The 22,132-nt window shown below is 38.1% G+C and overlaps 3 protein-coding genes across 9 annotated transcripts in view; all 3 read right to left on the reverse strand.

Annotated features, from left to right (window-relative positions):
- slc44a5a (solute carrier family 44 member 5a) overlaps positions 1–6,589 on the reverse strand; it is a 65,237-nt gene extending 58,648 nt beyond the window's left edge. For 2 of the 6 annotated variants that reach the window (XR_014125793.1, XR_014125794.1), the window contains exon 1: positions 5,705–6,231. Coding sequence is in view for 1 of the 6 variants with exons in the window: in XM_027032362.3 (XP_026888163.2) it covers positions 5,705–5,741 (37 nt within the window). In the remaining 5 variants the exon portion in view is untranslated. Of the gene's footprint in view, positions 1–5,704 lie in introns of all 6 variants that reach the window. The other 4 variants (XM_081722673.1, XM_081722674.1, XM_081722672.1 and 1 more) reach the window with 4 other exon arrangements.
- A 754-nt stretch (positions 6,590–7,343) lies between these two features.
- On the reverse strand, positions 7,344–14,410 carry sdr16c5a (short chain dehydrogenase/reductase family 16C, member 5a). 2 transcript variants are annotated; one of them, XM_027029966.3, is made up of 7 exons: positions 14,257–14,410; positions 13,538–13,870; positions 12,888–13,019; positions 12,557–12,656; positions 11,390–11,534; positions 9,909–10,034; positions 7,344–8,567 (listed from the first exon to the last, which is right to left on the reverse strand). In XM_027029966.3, the coding sequence occupies exons 2-7, from the start codon at positions 13,856–13,858 to the stop codon at positions 8,471–8,473; spliced, it is 921 nt and encodes a 306-aa protein (XP_026885767.2). In that variant the 5' UTR covers positions 13,859–13,870; positions 14,257–14,410; the 3' UTR covers positions 7,344–8,470. The 2 variants fall into 2 exon arrangements, with proteins under 2 accessions (XP_026885767.2, XP_081578804.1); XM_081722678.1 differs by lacking the exon at positions 9,909–10,034.
- A 799-nt stretch (positions 14,411–15,209) lies between these two features.
- Positions 15,210–18,245, reverse strand: penka (proenkephalin a). Its single transcript, XM_027031583.3, has 3 exons — positions 17,961–18,245; positions 17,332–17,472; positions 15,210–16,572 (listed from the first exon to the last, which is right to left on the reverse strand). Exons 2-3 carry the CDS (start codon positions 17,467–17,469, stop codon positions 15,982–15,984), a joined length of 729 nt encoding a protein of 242 aa, XP_026887384.2. The 5' UTR covers positions 17,470–17,472; positions 17,961–18,245; the 3' UTR covers positions 15,210–15,981.
- Between the last annotated feature and the right edge of the window lie 3,887 nt (positions 18,246–22,132).

The raw sequence follows: 22,132 nt of genomic DNA on the forward strand, positions 1-22,132 counted from the left end.
AGTGATCTGAGGGCTCTGAGATCACGCAGCATGTAGCTAAGCTCAGAATGCTTAGAAACTGCCTTTTGCATTCATGCTATGTTGTGAGCACGGCGGACTAGCTGTCAGTGTCATCAAACTCTGAGCTACAAGAAGCACAGCATATTAGAACATATAACAGATATTGCAAAAAGGAAATAGCTTATGTAATAAGCTTTCCTTTCTTGTTCCTGTCGTCCCACTCCCAATCACATATGCCGGATCTGCTATTAATATATTTACTGGTTAGCGTAATCTGGCGAACGTAGATTTGATTCCTTTTTTAAATGTTATACAAACAGCATAAAAATGCTGAGCTTTTGTGTGTAATTCAGAGCTCACCATGCATGTTAGCTGGCTATGTGTCAGGCTCTCTCTCCTCACTGAGATCTGCAGAGAAATCAGTCTCCTGGTTTCACCAGAATAACTCTGCACAAATGTCAAGCAACCGTCCTTGAAGTGAGCTAATAATGTACTGTGGTCTGCTAGGCTATTTAAAGTTCCTGGTCCTTTTAAAGTTTTGAAGTTGATATCTCTTATAAAAGCTCAACCTTGGATAGGGTAGACGCATATGGCAAGCTTATCCCAGCTATGTTTCTTTTGAAATTCAGTTCAGTTTCATAAAGTTTTTTATAGTTTATTTATTTTTTGTCATGTATGTCTGATATAGATAAAGTTACAGGGTTTTAGTTTATTCTTTTAATAGTTTGGAAAAAAAGTTTTTTGAATTCAGTTTCATGTGTAAAGATCAGGCAATTTATGCATCCCTCCAGTCCCAGTTAAGGGACATCATGAGGTAAGCTCAATTAAATCAAATCTACAAAGAGATTTACAGGAATATTTGGACTGTCCACTGAATTTCAGGTGATGTCCAGCATAAGGAGAGCTAGAATGGATTTGTGCATGTCTCAGAATTAATTAAAAGAGACCTTATATTTCACAGTTAATATCACAGTAAAATTAAGGTGCTCCTGAGAGTTCACTTGGTAGAAAGTGTAATGTAAGTGTAATGTAAAGTGGAATCCAATACCTGGTAAAAGATAGCTGGCTTCAACGATAGGTCTGTTCATTTCATTTTAATGGAATTGCCTCTTAATGCACTTTTTATGAATAATTTACTTAATTTACTTCTCTTTATGCAGCACCAATTCCATTAGATTCATGTGGATTTTAACCTTTACTTAGGCATAACCTTAATGTGTGTGTGTGTGTGTGTGTGCGTGCATGCTTGCGTGCGTATGTGTCTTTCCTTCCTTTCCTCTCAAGGTAGGCCAGCCTCTGAAACTCCGGTGTGAGGCAGCTTCTAAGAAACCTTGTGAGATTGATTGTAACTGATGCAATTTCAGGCTGAAGCAATTTTCTTTTCGCTGTGCCCAAAGTAGAATGCCATGAAAGTTAATGCCCTTGTCTGGAGCTTCTGCTGACAGCACTTAGAAAGAAAGGCGGCAAGACTGCCTTTTTATGTCTTTTGTCCATTAGAGATTGCTTGGTGCATTGGGTACCATTACTAAGCAACACTTGGGGTCTTAAAACTGAGACAAAGGTTTGAACCTCAGCTGTATTATATTCCTTCTGCCATTCCATCAAAGAACACAATGAGAACCAGGTTAGCAGGGACTTCTTTTTCCTGTGACTATGTCACACCCTAGCCTAGTGATCTGCAAGGTTGTGTGATCAAAATAAGAGTGCTGAGCTCCTCCTCTTGTCATGGCAATGCAGCAAAGGTGGTACTTTGAAAAGATGCAGTAGGAAGCTTGTGTAGAAATTAGGAACGTGTCATATTTACCCCTCTGCGAGATACAAGAGGAAAATAATGCAAGTTGAATTCAGAAAAAGCAACTAGCATGAGTCAACACCTCCTCTGCTATCCTGCACAAACTCTGAGTGATGAGTCAACTCCAGTAGCATGGCACAGGAAATTGGTGGAGGCAGCAGGACAAGAAGTTAAAGTGCAGTGTTATAACACACAGTCTCCATATCGATGCTTCCTTGTAACACGACATCACTAATGAACCTCATCAGAGTGTTTCCATGATGTGGTCAGACAGAGGCACTGGAATTAATGAAGTTTAACGAGGTGCACAGTTCACCGTGTGCCAGTGACTCGCCAAAACTCTCCCAGAATGCATGCTGCACTCCATTGCTCCAGCACTCAAGCAGTGCCTCGTTTCGGTTTCAGGAGACAGGGAGGGTTCGTCTCTTGCTTCTGCCTCTAAAACAGGAGGTCATCCATATTCATGAGGCCCAGAATTTATTGCCTGTGCCAAAGTATTCATCACTGATCCAGGTGCTGACACCCTAAAATGTAAGCACTGGGATCACCTGGTATTCCCTGCATGGTTGGTTGGATGTGCTCTGCAAAGATATCAAGCTACAGGTGGGGAGGCCAATGGCTACCTGCCAGGCAAAAAAACAGAAGTGTGTTGGATGGTGGCGGTGAAAAAAGAAGCTCCTGTTTCATTTTTTTTTTTATTAGCATTTTACAAGCTCAGGAAAATGTCACAGACACTCTTTTGACAATGCTTAATAAGATGGAATATTTAAAAAGATGCTCATAAGAATCATCATAAGGGATTTCTGGCCACCATGACTGAGTTTGATCTCCCCTCCCCCAATATAAATGGTACATTCAGTGGCTTCTGCTCTACAGACCATCCACAGTAGTGGATTAAACAGCAGATCTCAGAATAGGGCTGCAAACATTCCCATGAGGCTTTGCTGTGAAAAAGATCGTTGAAAGGATTTATGCTGTGCTTCTGTCATTATTACACCCACTCAAATAGCCGTTTAGTCCATCTAGCAGCTCCTGCATTCAGCTTCTTGGCCTCCAAGAGGAAAAAAGGTTAGACAGATCAAAATGGGTGTTAAGGACCCCATTTAATCCTGATTACTTCTCACTCTCTGAAGGTGTCATGATGGAGACTTCATCTGTTAAATTAATTAAGTGAAGGCATACCTTGTGGGGCCCCTTATTGGGTTTTGGAGATTGCAAGTAATAGAGCAGAACTCCAAGGCAAAGACCATATTAAGGCACTTAGACTTGATTAGAGTCTTTGGAGGATGCAGATAAAAAAGAAGCATGATTTGTATTAGGAATGAAAAGTGCTTCAAATATTCATATAGCAGAAGGTGCACAAACAACATGTGCAACCGATGACCCATCCCTCACCTAGTAGTTTGATTGCAGGCAAGGACTAAAGTTAAAAAGATTAAAAATAAATGCATATAACTCGTAGTTTTTCAATTATTATACGGACTGCCTACAGCACAGAGACAACCTTCTGAGATAAAACATGGTTATATATGTCCTATGTCGTCGATAGATATGGAGGATTACATTTCTAAATTCAATTTATCCAATGTGATTTCTTTTCAAGGTGGAATCAAGCCCAGAGCTAAAAATTCATACCAGCAGAATTAGCCAAAAGTAATTTACAGCGTGTTCAATATGTCTTATTTACATGATGTACCAATGAGTATGTAGCTTGACAAAATGCTTGTAACAGAACTAATCAAAAACAAACCAAGGGTTTGAAACAGCATGCTTTTCTTTTTCTTATGTCATTTAAAGGAATGGATGTCCTAAATCTGCAACATTCCTTTGTGATTTTCAGCACACAAGCGTGGCACAGCAATGTAGTCCTGGAGTTTCGAAGGGCACTTGAGAAGAACAGAAGAAGCACATCCGAGTACAGTCTTGGGAAAAAGAGCTCAAGAACCTGAACAACATGTTCTATTAGACCTTCGGTTCCTTGTACCAACCTGTCCATCAAGCATGTGTCACTGACCACAACACCTACCAGCATTAAGAATACAGAGGAACAGGGATGCCAGTGTATAACACTCCCATTTGTTTGTGTGTGTGTGTGTGTGTCTTTCTGTCTGCATGTGCAGCCACGTGCATGTCCATGGAGTAGAAACACATCTCAGATTAGGCAAGAAGCAAGGGGTGAGCCAGGGGAAGGTGACAGGCAGGATTATCTCTGTCCTACAGAGCAGGCTTATCCAGCTGCCTGAGCGTGTCCACTGCTAGATAAGGCTTGGCCAACAAAGAAGACCCAACATTAATTTTCAATCCACTCTTCTATCTCAGACCACAGAAAGCAGTGGCATCTGGCTCCTGCCCGCAGGCATGCTGACTATCATAGAGCAATTACACTGCTCATTCTTGATTTTCAGGGCAGTGGGGTTTTTGTTAGTTTTTGTTTTTCATATTTTTTTCCCATCAAATTATTATCTTGGCAGAGACAATGTCAGGATATCTTTTTTGAACATGACAATGTATTGTTTGATGTGTAATATTTGATTTGTGTGATGTTTGATATGAAGCAAAAAATTTTATCACTTGCATGTTCAAAGTGTATAAAGCTTGAACACAAGAAGAAGGCTAAAACATAAGATGATTTTAAATATTTAAAATGCTACCATAGTCTTAATGTGGTTTGAGATGCTTACCTAACAGTTGGCCTGTTCTTTGTTTTCTTGCATTCCATTTCACTTAAAGGCACTCTAAAATAAATATCAATACATTAACCATAAACGGAACCACTAGCTTTTAGGCAGCTATGAATTGTCATTCAAATTCAGTACTTAATTTATACCTTTTATACACTTAAATTGCCATTAACTAATCTTTGGCATTAAGCTTGACTGAACTATTAGTAGCCAGTGTCTCTCAGCATGGCCTTGTTAAGGTTCCACAAAACACAATCAGATCCTTTTAGTACCATTCAATTAGAGAAAATAAAGTCAAGACTCTCTAATAGCTTGGAGGCTATTTCATGAGATCAAAGACGTCTTGGCACTGGTTGCCTTGTCACTCATCATTTTACAGAGGATATATTCTCTTATAACACTGGGTAAGATGTTCAGTCAGCTTTTTTGTCTACAGTAACACTAAAGACGAGGTATGATGTTGTTTTCATAAACTTGTACTGGAGACTTAATTTGACATATCCATTTATCACATGCGCTTCTGAAAATGAGTGGCATAGCCTACTAAGTCGATAAGAGTTCAGTGTGGTTAACTTAATTTTCAGTGACGTTCTCTTTCATACGGCAAATGAAGATACGAAATTACGTTTGGAAGTCTACAGCAGAATTCAGGAGGAGCTCAGTGTACCCAGGTCAACAGACTTTGTCTGAGCAAGAGGTCCTAAGAGTGAAAGAAGAGCCAGGTCACATTTAGAACGTAGTTTTCAAAGGCAGTACAGTCACTTTGTGAACGAGGAGTCGTAGGTGATAGGCTACTGTAGGACACACTGTTCTTCAGCGATTTGCTGAGCGCGAGGGCTACACACAGTGCCCATGGCAACATAAAGTTGCATACCACCACTATTCCAGTGAAGCCGCGAGCGCAAATCACTGAAAAGACAGGCACGTGCGAAAACAAAGTAGCCGTCGCTAATCCCGGAGCTCACTATTACAAATGTTTGTAACATTCATATTCACAGGCTTCTATTTCGGAATGTTTTAAAATTTTAAATTGTTACAAGATATGTATATTTTTTAATCTGGACGGGTGGAATGTCTTCTTCAACATATCCTGCATCTCCTGTAAGTTAACGTTCCCAAAATGTTATCTATATCCTGCTCTGAAAGCTATTGCAGTCATCGCGTGAGCAACACAAGCCACAATGTACGAAGCCCGTACAGTACGTGCAATATACAGACAACAGCAACTTACCATAGAAGACAGACGGGACTTCGGTTTTCCTTGCCATTTCAAACTGAACGGATATTTCACAGGTTCACTTTGATCGATAGTTTGGTGATATGCAGCTTCAATGAGTACAGTCTGGTCGGACAATTTCAAGTGTGTAAGGATTCCAAACGGTGGCAAACGCGAATGATGTTTACAGCGGAGCGGCACGTCATCAAATGGAGTGGAGCATTTACAGTAGCGGGTACAACACGCCACGCGCTAACAAAGCGACTTTCCTGTGCACTTCTAAAGCCTACCGCTGATACGTAGTCTGTGCACGGGTCAAATAATACCCTTAATTCGTGATAAACACCTACACAGACGGCCGAGAACTATAGTCTGTAGCCCTCCTGCGCGCCACTGCTTCAAGTTACCACTAATAATCTAGGTCTAATTTAATGTCGCGTAAAAACTACTGCGAAAATAACTAATATAAAGGAAATATAAATAAATAATATAAAGGAAGTCAACACTTTCCAGATTTTCCAGCCTGCTATTTCGTTGACTATTAGGGTAATATAATATATTATAATACAGGGTATATTTGCACACACTCGTGCTGCATGTATCAAACCTGTGGGTTTCATGGCTGGTGATCAAATAATTTACATGAGCGTTTCTAAGGTGTAACTAAAGTGACCCCTAGTGGAACGAAGACATACAGCACCTGACACGAACAACATTGCTGCTGTTAGGCGTTCAAGAAATGTACACACTAAAGACATTTAATTTTCGATGCCTCAGAAGTCTAATATTGTTTTGCCCCTCCATAAATTTACGTATTCAAGGGGTCCACGCCTTTCTTATAGCGACAAAAAATCCCCAGAAGTCGGAAATTTCCCAGAAGTAAAATAATGCATGCATGGACCCTGAAAAATAAAGTCAAAAGCAATCTTTGTTTCTTTAAAATGATTCGTTATTGAGACAAACCCCTTCAAAATCATGAACCAAAATGGAGTACCTTGATGCTGATTATTACTCTCCCCGCAACGTAATGTCTCTGCCTTTGTACTGCTCTGTTGCTGTGTGTGAATATCAGTTCTGTTTGATGAGGTGTGGAATGAGGCGGTGTGATAGTTCGCAACAATAAAGTGAAATCCATTTATTTTTCGCCACAGGCTCTTCCCTGCAGCTCAGCATCAAATCCAACCTTTGCCAATAAATTCAAATCGCTCCTCTTATCGCTGCTCTGCTGTCTCTCTTCTCTGGCTCCTCTCGCGCGGGGTTATGGTGTCAAAACTCGTGCCTGCCGAACGCTCTTCACTGCAAGCAGGTGCTAAACAGATAACGGGCCGGTTTTTGTGCGCTTAACTGTTCTCCGTCCCTCTCTCACTCACCAAACTAATGGAACAAACATTACACATTCTATTACATTAAAATAGATTTGTTTATAGATTTATGTACGGAATTATATACAATCAAACAAATTGCATCATTAACGTGTTTTAAAACATGTTTACTTACTATATTAATTGGAAGAATTTCGGTCCGTCGCTATTAGAGCTAAATATATCCAGTCAGTTACAGCAGAGAAAGGCTTTGGCTGACTGCTGTAGCCTAGCAGTTATTCTTTTTATGGGTTTGTGAGATTTTTGTAGTAATATAGATTTGGTATACTCCCCTCGATACCACCTTTTCAACAAAACATTTTTATTAAGTATTTTTCCATCACACTAGCTTTTGTGCAGTCATTTTGTTTAGAACCTTAAAACAAGAGAGTTCTTTAAAGTCTTGATGTAGTCCAGTAATGGGTGAATAACTGTGGTTGAGGGCATGATAATGTGAGTTCCCTTCACAATCCAGTCTGGAACTAGACTTTGTTCTGGCTGGAGTGCAAAAAATATTCGCTGGGTAGTGCAGAGGACTGTTCCACCCAACACCCGCAAATAGAGCACAGAATGGATGAAGAGTCAGTGAACTGGCATATGCCAAAGGGGACCTACAGCCTCTCTCACACACTAAATATTTTCACAGAACAGTGGATTATGTTGAGGAAATTTCTTTTGCATAATAGCACATTTTTGACCATGATTCAAATGTTGGCAGGGCACAATTCAATTATTACAGTGAGTCAACTTACACAATCTTGAGGCATTTTTTAAAAGAGAAGCAGTTTCTTGAAGTTGCATGAAAAAAAAACAAAAAACAATCATTGTGTATTCACTGTAAAGTGTTTCAAGATTTTGCATTCTCTTCAGCTTATTCTTGTAACAGTGCATTCACCTCTCTGATGTATATGGTACATACCACTTTCAAAATAACACAATAGCACAGTATACAGAATACAGTATACAGAAGCCACTTTGCTTAGTGGTCAAATGGTACAGTATAGCAAAGTAATGAGGAAATGGGTTAGAACCAAGTTAAACTATTACAAAGTATGGGTTACTTAATGCAAGGGTCAACACTTTACACTTATTTAAATCAATTCTCAAATGTTCAACTGGACAAATAACAGTTTAGAACTGACAAAAATGAATAAAAACAATAAATTAGCCTCAGAAGGCTTTCAAGTCTACTTTATCCTCATTCTGCTCCTTTAAAAGCTTTTAATACAATAGAGCCTAAAATAAGTAAAACTATAAATAGATTAGGATCAGGCTCCATAACTGATTATTGAAGCCTTTCTAACATTTCCTGCACCATTTGGTCCTGAAATAAAATTTTACAAGTTCCAATTTATAATAAAAATATAAATAAAATCATGTTAAAACTACATACATGTTAAGGCAGATGAACGATTATGGCTTAATCCTTTTTCTTTTGTCTTCCTTTGAAAGTGTCCATGAAGTTAAATGCTCCTAGATACATGCCCAGGATCACTGCTTCTTTCCATGGCACCAGGCTGTGGAAAACAGAAGCGCTGAATTATTTACTTTGAACATTGTCACGCTGTAGTGCATACCACAGTGACACTCAATCAGCAGACGCCTGAAGACGAGAGGACAGGTGCTATTTAAACAGCCGACAGCGACAGATGAAATGAGCTGAAAAGAAGATGAGTGCCGGAACTATAAGAATTTGAAAAGTCTGACACCATATTGGACAACCTTTGATTGCCTGCCCCCCCCCCCCCAAAAAAACATGTGCACATAAAATCATGGTTTACAACACACTGATGCATGTCTCATCTACAGAAAGATCTCATATCAGCATTAAAAAGAGTATTCATGTTTAGGATGGAGTTTCAAGAAGCCGGTGGAAGAGTCATGTGTCAAATGAGACTAAGAAACTAACCTGCATGATAAAAGACAAAAGAGTAGATAATGATAGTTTTGATTTAATGTACATGAAAATGATTTGAATGACCATGATGCAGACATGTTTCAGATGGCTAGTTCTCTTACAAGTGTGAAATTATATTACCATAATAATGGCTACTGTCTCGTATTCAAACATAGAAAACAAAGATAATTGCAGCCCCTCTGTCAAAATAACTGTACCATCTTCAGGCTGGAATTAATTTGACAGTTTTTTCAAACTGGGGGTCACAATTCCTTGCCCAATCAAACAGGTGTCAATTATATCTGCTACACTTTGCGCTTTGTTCTGTTGTCTGTAATGGTCACAGGCTGTTGTGAAATCACTTGAAAAAAGTAAGAAGTGCACAAAATGAACATGCTCAGCAAGTTTGTCGAAGCGCACAACCCCTTTAAGAATTCAGCTGTACAGTGCAGCAACACTGGGTTTCTGATGTTTATAAACACTGCAGGTGTTTATTCAACTTGTGCTCGGTGAGGCCCTATTTTCTACATGTATCTAAGTATTACAACTGTTACATTGAGTTAACAAAACACAAGTTGCTAAAACTCAGTAAAACAATATAACCCAACAATCAAGCACTGACTAGGATTTTTGAAGATACACAACATCTTTATAGATGCACAATGGGAGGATGTTACATGCTTAAATCAGGACCACACCATTTCTCAGACACATGCGAGAGGCAGGGTTACACGAGACTGAAATGCATAAGCATCTTTTCCCATTGTTCTGCCATTGAAATGCCTGACTAGACTGGGGTGGCATACAGCTGGCAAAGGTGACAGCATGGCACCCTATGCCTCATTAACACCCTGACAGGACCACATAGCTCATCTACCTGCAAGTGCTTTCTGAATGACCCAGCCCTATGTGCAGGGAAGAGCAGGCAATAATGAGTTCAGGCTTTAATATGTGGCCTTACCTTTTCAGGATTATTAAAAGGTATACGGTCTTTGGCATTAACAGGTAGGTTTGGTCTGTCAGAATGGCATTCATGATCTTCTTCGCAACATACTCTGGTTCCAGGATGGGAAGCATGCGAGGCCATCTACAAAAAGCAGAGCAGCATACTTATCATACTGAGTGTGAAGACTGTGATGCCTTAGATACCTTCAGCATGGCACATTTTTCCCTGCTCTTGTAAGGAAGAAGTTAGGTTTTGCTCAACAAGGCCTTTATTATTAGGGATGCATGAACCCCATTGTTTTCACTGCCAATATGGATGCTGAATACTTAAACTCAAGCATGACAACAAATATAGATACAAGCATTCTTCCTTGTAGACAAAGTTGTACACAATCCTTAAATGTGAAGGTGTTAAACTACCCTTCTACAAGGGGTGAACGTTGCATAAGATCAAATTAATGCATTGTTTACCATCAGGCTTACTATGTTCTTATGAAGTTTCTAAATCTGCAGATTCTAGATGCAGCATGCTCAGTGTAACAAACATTCAAAATTCTGTTATCAGGAAAACTTTATATTTATAGCCTCTATATGCAAGATATTTTAGTTCTCTGTAGATCGTTGCATGATTATTAATTTTGCAATCGCTCAGTAGTTACATAGTACCCTTTAGGTCTATTTTATGCACAATTTATTGTGGCAGAAACATATGTATTTGAAATAACAGGTCTCACAGGTCATCTTTTCAAGTATATTTTTAAAAAAGTACATTTGTTTCCAGAAAAGAAGAAGAATATTACCACTACCAGAGACATAGATAAGAATTCTCCTCCAAAGTGAGCTCTGTTCTGGTGGTCCAAGCAGGCTATATATGCAAGACACATTCAACTGCCAACACTTCTGCCAAATAGCCAGAATGGCACTCAAAACACAGACAAACATGCTCTTGGGCTGAGGCCTGTTTAAAATGAAAACTAGCCTACTGACATGAGGGGGTGTCAAAAGCACACCAAGCCTCTGACAAATGCTCTCCTCTCTTGGAAGTTCTTTTCTCAAATGCCATTCTATTAAGTAATCTATGAAGTCTCCAAATAATCAATAAAGTATATTTGAGGTTTGTTGAAGTATTTAGGTCCAAAAGAAATTATATTAAAAACCAAAGAACAAAATTGAGGATTCTAAAGGGAAACCAGTTAAAATAAGAAATGCTACAGTATCCTATCTATCCTTTTATACATTAAGCACAAACAAATACATAAATACATAAAAATGACTCTAGTTCTAGTTGATTGATATGTTGGACTCTAATCTACTGTAGTAGGATATATTCTATGAGTAAATGACAAAGCACTTTGTAATTCTCTTTGGACAAGAGTCTGATAAATGCCGTAAATGTAAATGTAAAATGTAAAATGACTGAAATCAAGATGTGCTCAGATTCACCCTGAAGCTATAGTGGACACTGAAACTAAATTTAATATCCATTTAATTACTTACTTCGTAATACAGCCATTGAACATGCCAGTGTTGATGAAGTATGGGCACACTATTGTGGTCTTGATGCCATCCTTTCCTGTGGCGATTAGTTCAAGAGCCACTGACTCAGCAAAGCCCACAGCAGCAAACTTACTCGAACAGTAATCTATGAGGAAGCAAAGAAATTTTTCATGTACAAAGCAGTTTTAGACATTCACCTTCCAGCCATCACCTGGAAACTGAGCATGTGTACAGAGAACAAAAGTAGCAGTAATCCACCACTGATTCACCTGAGGTAATAAAATGTTTTGTAGACAAAAGAGAATTAAAGTGTCGAGTTAAATATTATTCGGTACTCTCATAAAGTGATCTGTGACCTCAGTGCAGTGGCCTTTTAATGTCTCTGTGGACATACCAGATGCATCCAAAGATTTATCCATATAAATAGAATCTTTAGTAATGCCTCTGTGGGCATCTGAGGACATGGTGCAGTGATCTTAAAGGCCACTGAGCAGGAGAAAAGTGGATTATTCAGGTTTTTTAATATATATATCTATATATCTATATATATATCTATATATCTATATATCTATATATCTATATATATATATAAAAATATCTATATATCTATATATAAAAATATCTATATATAAAAATATCTATATATCTATATATCTATATCTATATATATATATATATATATATATATATATATATATCAAATATGTCCCTTTCGTTGGGATATCATGGTGTCAAATCTCAATTTACATAAATAGTTTGGACATAATGGTGGTATCGTCAAAGACTGGAATGTAAAAAATGACCTCATTGCACCTGAAAGCTGTATAAAAATCTGTATAAAAACCGGAGTGTCTTTGTCGGAGTTACACATTCTCCGGAGGGTACCTCAAAAACATTTTAAAAATGTGTAACTTGGAATAGACTTGAGTCTGCATCCTTATTCTTTATTTGGACTTTATAACTTTAAAGCCAGCAAATTAGAAATTTAGGAGCTAAAAACCCAAGACTCTTCTTCCTCAGAAAAGCTCTACTAAGGCCATGGAGAGATCATCCGAATACAAAATACTAAGGGTATTCTAAGGTCAGGAAAATAAAGCAGGGAATGAAATTCATTTAAAAGGATAATGATCAGCATCTGATTTGGTACGTTGATGCCAAGAGCATTACCTGCCAGGCCATTAACGCCTATGAGGCCTGCAGAACTAGCAATGCAAACCAGGTGTCCATGGTTTTTGCCAGTCATTGCTGGAAGAAAGGCCTTATATGTCTGAAACAGATGCACAAAAACACACATTTGCTGCAATAAAAAACAAACAAACAAACAAAAAAAAAACACCACCACAAACTGCATGAATAGCTACACACACTGTTCAAATGTAAATATACAGGCATTACAACAATGGAATAAAAAAAACACAAACAATACTAGGTCTTAGCTTTTGTTCTTTAAAAAAGGCATTTCTTTAACAAAACAACATTTCAGACAATTTGTTAATACCCAAAAATGTGCCATCGTGTTTACTCTGACTGTTTTCTCAACAAGAACATCTGAAGACTCCATGAACTTCTTGCCAGTGACAATACCAGCATTGTTTATGAGAATGGTGACATCTCCAACCTCTTGCTTAACCTGCAAAAGGACAATGGGGGTAAAAAAAACAATTATTAAGCAAATGAACAGTACTGAACAAAATACCTACATGATTAAATGATGCATAAACAAAAGATAAATGAGGGTTATGAAGAACTAGTGCTTTGGAATTAATGCAAAGTTTAGACAAAAGTACCGTCATAACTTAATGACTCATTTGTAATATGTGGATGAGCCATGTTGTTTAACAGCTTAACTGATGTGCATCGCACGCACATCCAAATTATTTCCTTTAAATCAATTGAATCTGTGCTGAAAGTATAACTTCCTGAAACACTATTAACACTATCATGAAGCAGCCTTTAAAAACAAACACTTGGCTTGTAAATAGCCTAGTGTTTGCAGGCCAAGGCACTTTACGTTCTACTGTCGTTAGGAAAAGAAAACATACATTTTATAGACTACAGTGGAGTGATCAAAAGTTTGTTCCACATTGTTCAAACCATAATGACAAATCTGGTTTTTCTTGTTGCGCGTCAGGTTTTGGAGTAGTTCACCTGCTCTGCCACTCGGTAAACTTCGGCCCTGTCGCTGCAATCCGTCTGGTAGTAGTATACCCGTGTAGCACCCTTTTCGTTTACTGCACGTGCAGTTTCCTTTAAGCCCTCCAAATTAATGTCCCATAGCACCAGTGAAACATCCATTGTAGCAAACTCTATCGCCAGGAGCCGGCCAATACCCCCGCCTGCTCCCGTGATAAGCACTATCTCGCCAGCCACATTCTTCTTCTCAAGTGTAATGAAAAGTTTTACAAAAGCTTCCAAGAGGTAGTAGATGGTCAGCAATATCACGCGGAGAGTCTCCACGAGAAAATTCATTTTGAGCTGCGCCTACGGGATTAGATGCATAATGAGCACAAACAAATCGGATACAGTGACTTAATTTAAAACTTTTACTAGTCTTATCATACGCTGCATCTTGTAGTCGTGAAACGAGTAATTTAACCTAGTTAAGGGTAGGGTGTACTTGAACTAACAAACACCCAGACAACTACCTAGTTAAATACTGTACATCCGCAGAAGGTCTGAGTGAAAGTTATCGCTAGCCTGACCTTTCAGGTTTTAGTTGTGGTATGATAACTAGGTTAGCAAACTGAAATAAATTAGCTAACGATAGCTAGATAATTCTATTTATTGGACGTAGTGTCAAGTACATTGAATCACTGCGCTTGTCTCCAAAATACTATAATCCATAAATTATAGACGCCAGTACTCACCTCCTTGTCTGTCAGCTACAAACACTTGACTGGTCTTAGTCTCCTGTCATGGAATGGAGTCAACATGAAATCGCGAGGAAAATTTGGACGTAAACACACAACCTTGTAATTACAATTCCCTGCTAGTTGTGCAATAACGCTAACAGTCACATGATTTTTCCTATGGCTACCGTCGCGCAAAGGCTTGTGGGTGTCTTTCTTATTCGACTAATGGCACAAATTAAAGTTAAGATGTTTCTGCAAACGCAAATTTAATTTAGGCATATTTTATTTGCTTTCCGTTTAATATTGAATTTTTTTTTCATTGGAGAGACTACACACGGATTCCAATGTTCCCTAATTTGTATCCCCGTGAGGATATCTGATATCCGACTAAATTCTTGAGCGTGAGAAACTACTAAATTCTTGTGCAAGGAATTATCGTCATATCTGTTTTATAGTCATATCTGTAAGACAATTAAATCTGTTTTAAAATGGAGACAGCTTTTAAAACACAAGCTACTTAAAACACGTTTTATGTTTTCTAGATTATTTACTTCTTAACAAAACATCCAGCTTCATACTACTGTTGATGAGGTATGAACATATACTGTCATCTCTATCTGGTTAATTGGACCCATGGATAAGAAATCAAATGTCCATCCCATACAGGGAATTTTGTAGGTATAAACAAATTGTGTGTTTTATATTTTTGTTGTTTACATTAATGTATAATATATACTTTTCTCATTATGTAGTGTAGTCTATGCACAATCTTCTTATCATAAGATATTTTGTTTGTTTGTTTGTTTCTGTTGCAGGCAGTAAGCCCCTTAAAAAAATAACATATATGACTTCTGAAGAAAAGGTATGGTTCTTTATAAGGTATCTCGTATCTCCAGATATGTAGCTAGACCATTTTATTCTATTGGCCTATTGTTTTATAAGTGTCAATAGGGACCTGCTTACCAGGGGAATGACATAGTTTTGGAGGCACTTATGGTACAGTGATGATCATTGTTCAGGTTAATTTCCCAATAGATGAGCAGGTCACTGACGCATTTCATTTGTGCATTCAGATTAATTTATTGTATTCTGTACATCTGCTGTGTCAGACACGCTGGTTTGATTCAAAGAGAAAGTAAATGCAGTTAAAACTATATGCTACAAACATCAACATTAGCAACTACATGTAGTTGAATCTGAAATTAACTGTTACTTGCACAGGCAAATGAATAACCTACAACATAATGAGGAAACTCCGGAAAGAAAAGCACACCCTGAAACTGATTTTCTGTGACTGATGTGTCTTGCACACATCCACAGAATGGTGATAATCTCAAGATCTCTTGAACTTTTCTATATACAAAGGAATATCCATATATAGAAAAAAAGTGGGGTGGACATAGAAACAACCTATCAACCTATCTATCTATCGATCTATCGATCGATCTATCGATCTATCGATCTATCTATGTATGTATGTATGTATGTATGTATGTATGTATGTATGTATCTATCTATCTATCTATCTATCTATCTATCTATCTATCTATCTATCTATCTATTATTTATATATGGGAAACATACTAATAAACAAAGAACATGAAGGATAACTGCACAATAGCCATGACAAAAAAAAGATGCTGGTATATGTGTATATAAAAATAAATTAAAGAAGTGGCAAGCTCTACACCAATTTGGGATGTTTGAGATGAATGTTCCTTCTAATCTCCAAAAATATTCTTAATCCATGAACCCTCCATATCTCTTCTGAGTGTCTGGCAGCGCGGACTCCCCTCCATCCTTCCAGCGTTTATAAGTTCCGTAGCCCTTCTGCTCATCAAGCCACTGTGGCCTGCCCACACGGCGCATGAAACCCCCGTAGCGTTTGTGGAGGTCCCTCCCCACCTCCTCAGTGCTGCTCCCCCCACGCACACTCCTCATGAAGCCACCATAACGCTTGGCTGCTTCCTCCCCCTCGTGCTGGGGCCCTGCCTCTGCACCGAGGCCCACCCTCAGGACTTCACGCAGCAGGTCAAGTTGTTGCTCCTCGGAAGGAGCTCTGGGCTCTTCCTTCTTCATGAAGCCACCATACTTCTTACTCACAGCCCCCAGGCTGTCACTCTCAGCCCCACGCAGCTCGAGTCCCTTCTTCATCATGAACCCGCCATAGCGTTTCATGAAGCCACCGTATTTCTTGGTGAGAAGGTGCCTGGGATCCTGCGCTTCCAGGGTTGGGCTGTCAATGGTGATGCGTTCATCTTCACTGAGGGCATCTCGGCATAGCTCAAGCCTACTCAAGTCCATGCTCCCTCCACATTCCAGCATGCAGGTCTAGGATGATAAGTTAATCAGTGCCAAATTGAGAACCTCCGTGGTGGGAGATTTTTCCTCCACCAGGTGGCATGCCTAACCTAAGTTGTTTCATAAACAGCTGCTTTATTTCATTTTGTTACTTGGAAGTATAAAGTTATGTTAATGTCATTAAAGTTAATAGTGATCACAACCTCTTTTTTCACACCAGGATGTATTTAACTGTTGGCATACTGTGAATAATATCCCATATCTCATTAAGGTGCCCATCTAGTCCTGACATCACATATACTCTAGAAGATGGGATATATATAGGAGAACTATAGGGCAGAACTACTGTGTTATGCAGTAAAACATAATTACTACTACTGTTATAAAAACATAATAATGAGAGTAAATAGAATTAAAAACTGAGACAGTCTTTTTAGCTGTTGGCTTATGTTTCAGTAGTGTTGGAATATAACAAATTAAAAATTGCAAAAGGTAAGACTTAAGCAAATAACTTACTTTATTTATGAATAATTGATTTATTATTAATTAACTAAGCGGTCAATTACTATTTAAAGATAATACCAGACATATGTTAATATGTTCCATTTGTTACCATTTTTCTGGTCTTTTATAATGGCATTCATTAGTTTTCTGTTCAGCATTCGCCAACATTTTAAACATTGGGAAAAGTATATGATTATAAAGGGATTCTTTTGTTGTAATTTTGCACAAGGAAGGATACTTTTTCAAGAAAAGAATAAATAAAAAGATGGATAATAGCAGACCTACCACAGTGCCACTCTCTGTTTGCTGCCCCAACAAGTGATAGACACAGAGTGCACATTCCCTACCGCACTCCGCTCCTGCCGTTAGTGCAAGGCATGCACTCAAAGCCACTATCCAGCAAGAGTTCACAGTTAACGCCATGGGCTGTAGGAGAGATATTTATATATATATATATATATATATATATATATATATATATATATATATATATATATACACACACACACACACACACACACACTCACACACACACACACATCAGTCAAGACAGGTAACCAAGACAAGCAACAATTTAATTATCCTAAATAAATATATAATAGATATATTTAACATCAGAAGTGACAGAAATATAAAACATTCAAAGTTACATTTTTTTTAAGCATATATCAGTACTCGTGTGATAGTGCCTCATTTATCTACAGTTTCCCCTAATTTAAAATCTATCTATCTATCTATCTATCTATCTATCTATCTATCTATCTATCTATCTATCTATCTATCTATCTATCTATCTATCTATCTATCTATCTCTCTCTCTCTCTCTCTCTCTCTCTCTATATATATATATATATATATATATATATATATATATATATATATAATTTGTTTTTTTCCCCCAGTTTCATAGTTACCTGTTCACAGTTAGTTTATGTCACAGTCCTCTGTAGCTTTAAATGGGCGATGCACGGACGAATATTCTTCCTACAGAAGCTCTTTTAAAATGGAATAAACCAAAGCAAAGCCCCTTGAAAAGAACACTTGTAGAACGAACAAAGGATGAGCCAATCACCTTTCACTGATGTTTAAAAAAAACAACAACAACAAAGACGCTTAGACAAGGCAGATCACGAGTAAAGGTCTTTCAGCTTACACTGACGCCAGGGTTAAATCCGCCACGACTCTGGCTAGACATGACTGATACCAGAAGCTTTAAACAGTACCCACTGTAACGTCACGCAGAGTACAAAGAGACGTCCCCAAATCGTCAGTGGAAATAGTCGTGCATAAAATGACGTATATATTCACACCAGCGGAATATTAATAATTGTATTTGCCATTCTGTGATGTATGCTCGCACTAAATGACGAGCCACATAACTTAAACTTTTCACACTTTTTGAACATGTTCTGGAAATTTTCAGATAGCTGCTTTCTTAATGCCTCCTGATACGATTCTTTCTCTCATTAGAAATGTTGCTCCTGTAACTCAGCTGGTAAATGTTCATAAACACAGACACGCGGGGGTGGTGCAGAATGGGGTGGCGTAGAATCTGGGTGATCAAACACACGCGCTCAAATCCTCTCGCAAACAGGGTACTCAGTAGTGCTCAACTAAATCCCCGTATTGCACATAACCGCCGCCATTGTTTAATTTTGGCGAGAGAACAGGACATGTCTTAGATAATGTAGTGCTGAAACTAACTTAGATCTTAGACCTTTTCCTAATTGCATTATGATTTACAGTGACCGGTGATGTATTTTGTAATTTACAGTGACAGGTTATGTGAACAATATGATATGATAATGAAGTTTCCATCTGGACTTCCTTATGATTCCTTATGACTACATTTATAAACCCCCAAGTTGATCAGTTAAACTACTGAGGTTTAATTGTTAATTCTAATGCAAGTGAGATAGGGGAAACCGTTAGCTAGATAACAGATCTTTGTACCTTAGTATGGCCTTAGAAATGTATGTAAAAATACAAGAAAATGGTTGATACTAGAGCATTGCTCATTTACTAATGTCGCTTGTGTGTTACCCCCTTCTTGTTGTCTTCCTCTACTCTCTCACAATTCTCCTCGACATCATCATCATCATCATCATCATCATCATCATCATCATCATCATCACTGTTATCTTCATGTGGCCGATCTGTTCACATGCTTCATAATGTCCCACAGATACATTATGGGTGTGCCATATAAAATGAAGAAAAATTGCATCCCAAAGAGGAGTTTATTTTTTTGGCCATCAGTGAAGTCCACCATATGGTGATTACAAAGTGCTGACCCCATGTGCCTGATATCCAGTTACTGTCCTGGAGTAACAGTTTGGAGCTTGCACTGATTCCAAGCAACCAAATTAAAATTTATTTGATATAATTAAACTGAGTTCACAACATTGCAGGAAATTGTAGTTCTGTATATTGCACCCTGAGATGTAGCTTGAATTAAACAAAGATAATCTAGAAGAAGAGATAAGACATTTGTGTATACCATAGACCTTCATGGAATAAGAAGCTCTCAAGTTGGTGTAACATGATTGCATTATGACTGCAAATAATGTTTTTCATTTAAATGAAAAGGAAAGGCATTTAAACGTAAGAGAGTTAATTAGATTGTTACAGGGAAGAATAAAAGTCATTTTTACCAAAAATGTGTATACATCACGTGGCAGTGAGAAAACAAGCTAAATTTAGTAGTAGCTTGTATTCTTACTGCCACATTATTTATATGTATTTTTGGTAAAACTGACTTTTTATTCTTGCCTGTAAGTCAGTCAGTCTGTCTGTCTATCTATCTATCTATATTCTCTCTCTCCTATCTCTATTCAATATATATAAGAGACAGAGAAGGATACACTCACTGGCCACTTTAATTTAACATTCTTTTAGGTCCAATTTACAGGTGCACATATGCAGACTGTAGCCCATCTATTTCTTTGCATAATTTTAAAGTCACTCTCTGCTGCTGGTCCACTGCTGACCAGATTTGATATGAGCAGGGGACTACTCTTAATGCATTGTTAACACTCACATGAAAGAGGCATGGTTGCAGTACAAGTGTATGGGGCAGAGCAGTGCTGTTGAATGTTTTACACAAGTCAGTGTCACTACTAGGTTGAGAGTGGTCTGCCATTGAAGAATATCTAATCAAGAGAAATCAAACACTGATGAGGGATAGTGGATGGCTGGTGTTAATTGTGCAGATAGATTTTAAATCAACTTCATAAAGTGGCTGGGGAGTTTTTAAGTTTTATGAAAATTTTGCCTGAAAAAAATTACAAATAGTTTTGCAGATATCATGGAGAGAGAGTCTTACAAAAGAGCTCATTTGTATCCTTGAAGTTTATTCACCCTCGATAGCACTGTCAGACTAGGTGTAACTAGTGACTTTACCCAGCTGGTCTGTCTTGGGGGGAGGGCATGCCTTACAGCTTTATTTGCTCATTTAATCCCCCAATACACCCATTGGCAGGATATTTGCTTTGTATTGCAAGTAACTAAATGCAAGTTATTACAATAAAACAATCCTTTGAATGTTTCATTTTGTAGTTAAATCTAAATAGGAACACTTGTTAATGGAAATGTCAATTAATTGTAATCAGCAAGTGGGAGGGCATTCTCTAAATTAATCCGGCAGCTTTGGTTTGGGGAAACTCCAGACATAATCAAGCATTTTGTCACTGTCTTGCTTTGATGAATTTTTCGCACCAGTCTATTTAAAATGCTTATCTCCTTTGAAGTGAATTAGTAAGTCTAATGGCACTAGCAGTAACCCAGCTGGCACTTTTACCTTTACATTCTGTATTCTTTAGCTTTCTTTTGATCCATGTGCCTTCTCAAATAGTTGAAAACTGTCATTACAAATACTGCACATCTAGGAAAGTGACACCTTTCATGTCTTCTGCACCATTCGACCTCTCAGCATTTATTATGATTGTGTTTATATGTAGGGCTCATGAAACCCAACATGCCTAGTTGGATGAATATGACTTCTCAACCCTTGACTGTAGCCTGTTGAAGCAGAAGAACTGTGTGTGCGTAGGCCTTCAAGGAGAGAGTGGGCAAATTGATGAACCTTAAATCCTAGATTAATCAATTTCAGTAATAATGTTTTTAGCTCCAGAGCAGCCTCCCCTGTTTGCTCAAGATATATGTTTGGTTTTACGATCTTTTATTTAATGAGCATTGATGATGGCAGAAGCAACAACAGAAACAAGCTTATTAATTACTCTCTCTTCAAACTTTCCACGCTAAAGTCATAATTATGACAAGTGACAGCTGTCACTTTTCAATCAAATCAACATGGTTAACTTGAAAATACATGAGGCAACACCCATACGTTTAGCTGCAATAATTGGGACACAATTAAATCTGACCGGAGTCCGTAGTCTGGGTAAGCAGAGTTTTAATCAGCTCTCATATTCAATTTCCTGCTGGGACAAGGAAGGGATATCAGTGGTGTAATTACAGTGTCACTTTGGCCATGGCTCAACAGTACCAATGACAAGGGAGAGATAATTAATATCTCGCAACCAAGCATGAAAATGTTGAGATGCCTCACAGTACAACTCTCTGCTCAGAACCATGAGTGAGTGCAGAATTTTGTTTCCCCTCCACACTCTGGTGGCTGGACATAAGGACCGATGTCATTATGCACATGGAAGGCAGACATCTGTCCAAGTCTGTCCAATGATCCAATTAAATTAATTGAAACTAAAATAACATGACAAGTATATAATCAACATATAAGATTTTACTGAACGGTCTATAAATACTCTGGTAAGGAAATGTATCATCTGTCTGCAGATATCGTCATAAATTCTAGTTCTTGTGTTGAGAATGCTGTCACCCCCAAAAGAAAGTGATGAGTCCTCCATTTTTGACAAATCAAATACCAGAATTCCCAACAAAATAAACTGATGTTGCTATCCTACATGCAGGTGCCTGTGTAGAGTGCATTTACACTTGGCCACAATCTGATCAGTGTGACTCTCCAGAGGTGGTCAGGATGATCCTCCCACATTCGATCACATTAAGCTCAGAGTGCATTTATACCTTGCATTAATGTTGATTCCAT

The sequence above is a fragment of the Electrophorus electricus genome, chromosome 11, assembly GCF_041902795.1.
Source record: "Electrophorus electricus isolate QZ-2024a chromosome 11, ASM4190279v1, whole genome shotgun sequence".
Taxonomy (NCBI): Eukaryota; Metazoa; Chordata; class Actinopteri; order Gymnotiformes; family Gymnotidae; genus Electrophorus; species Electrophorus electricus.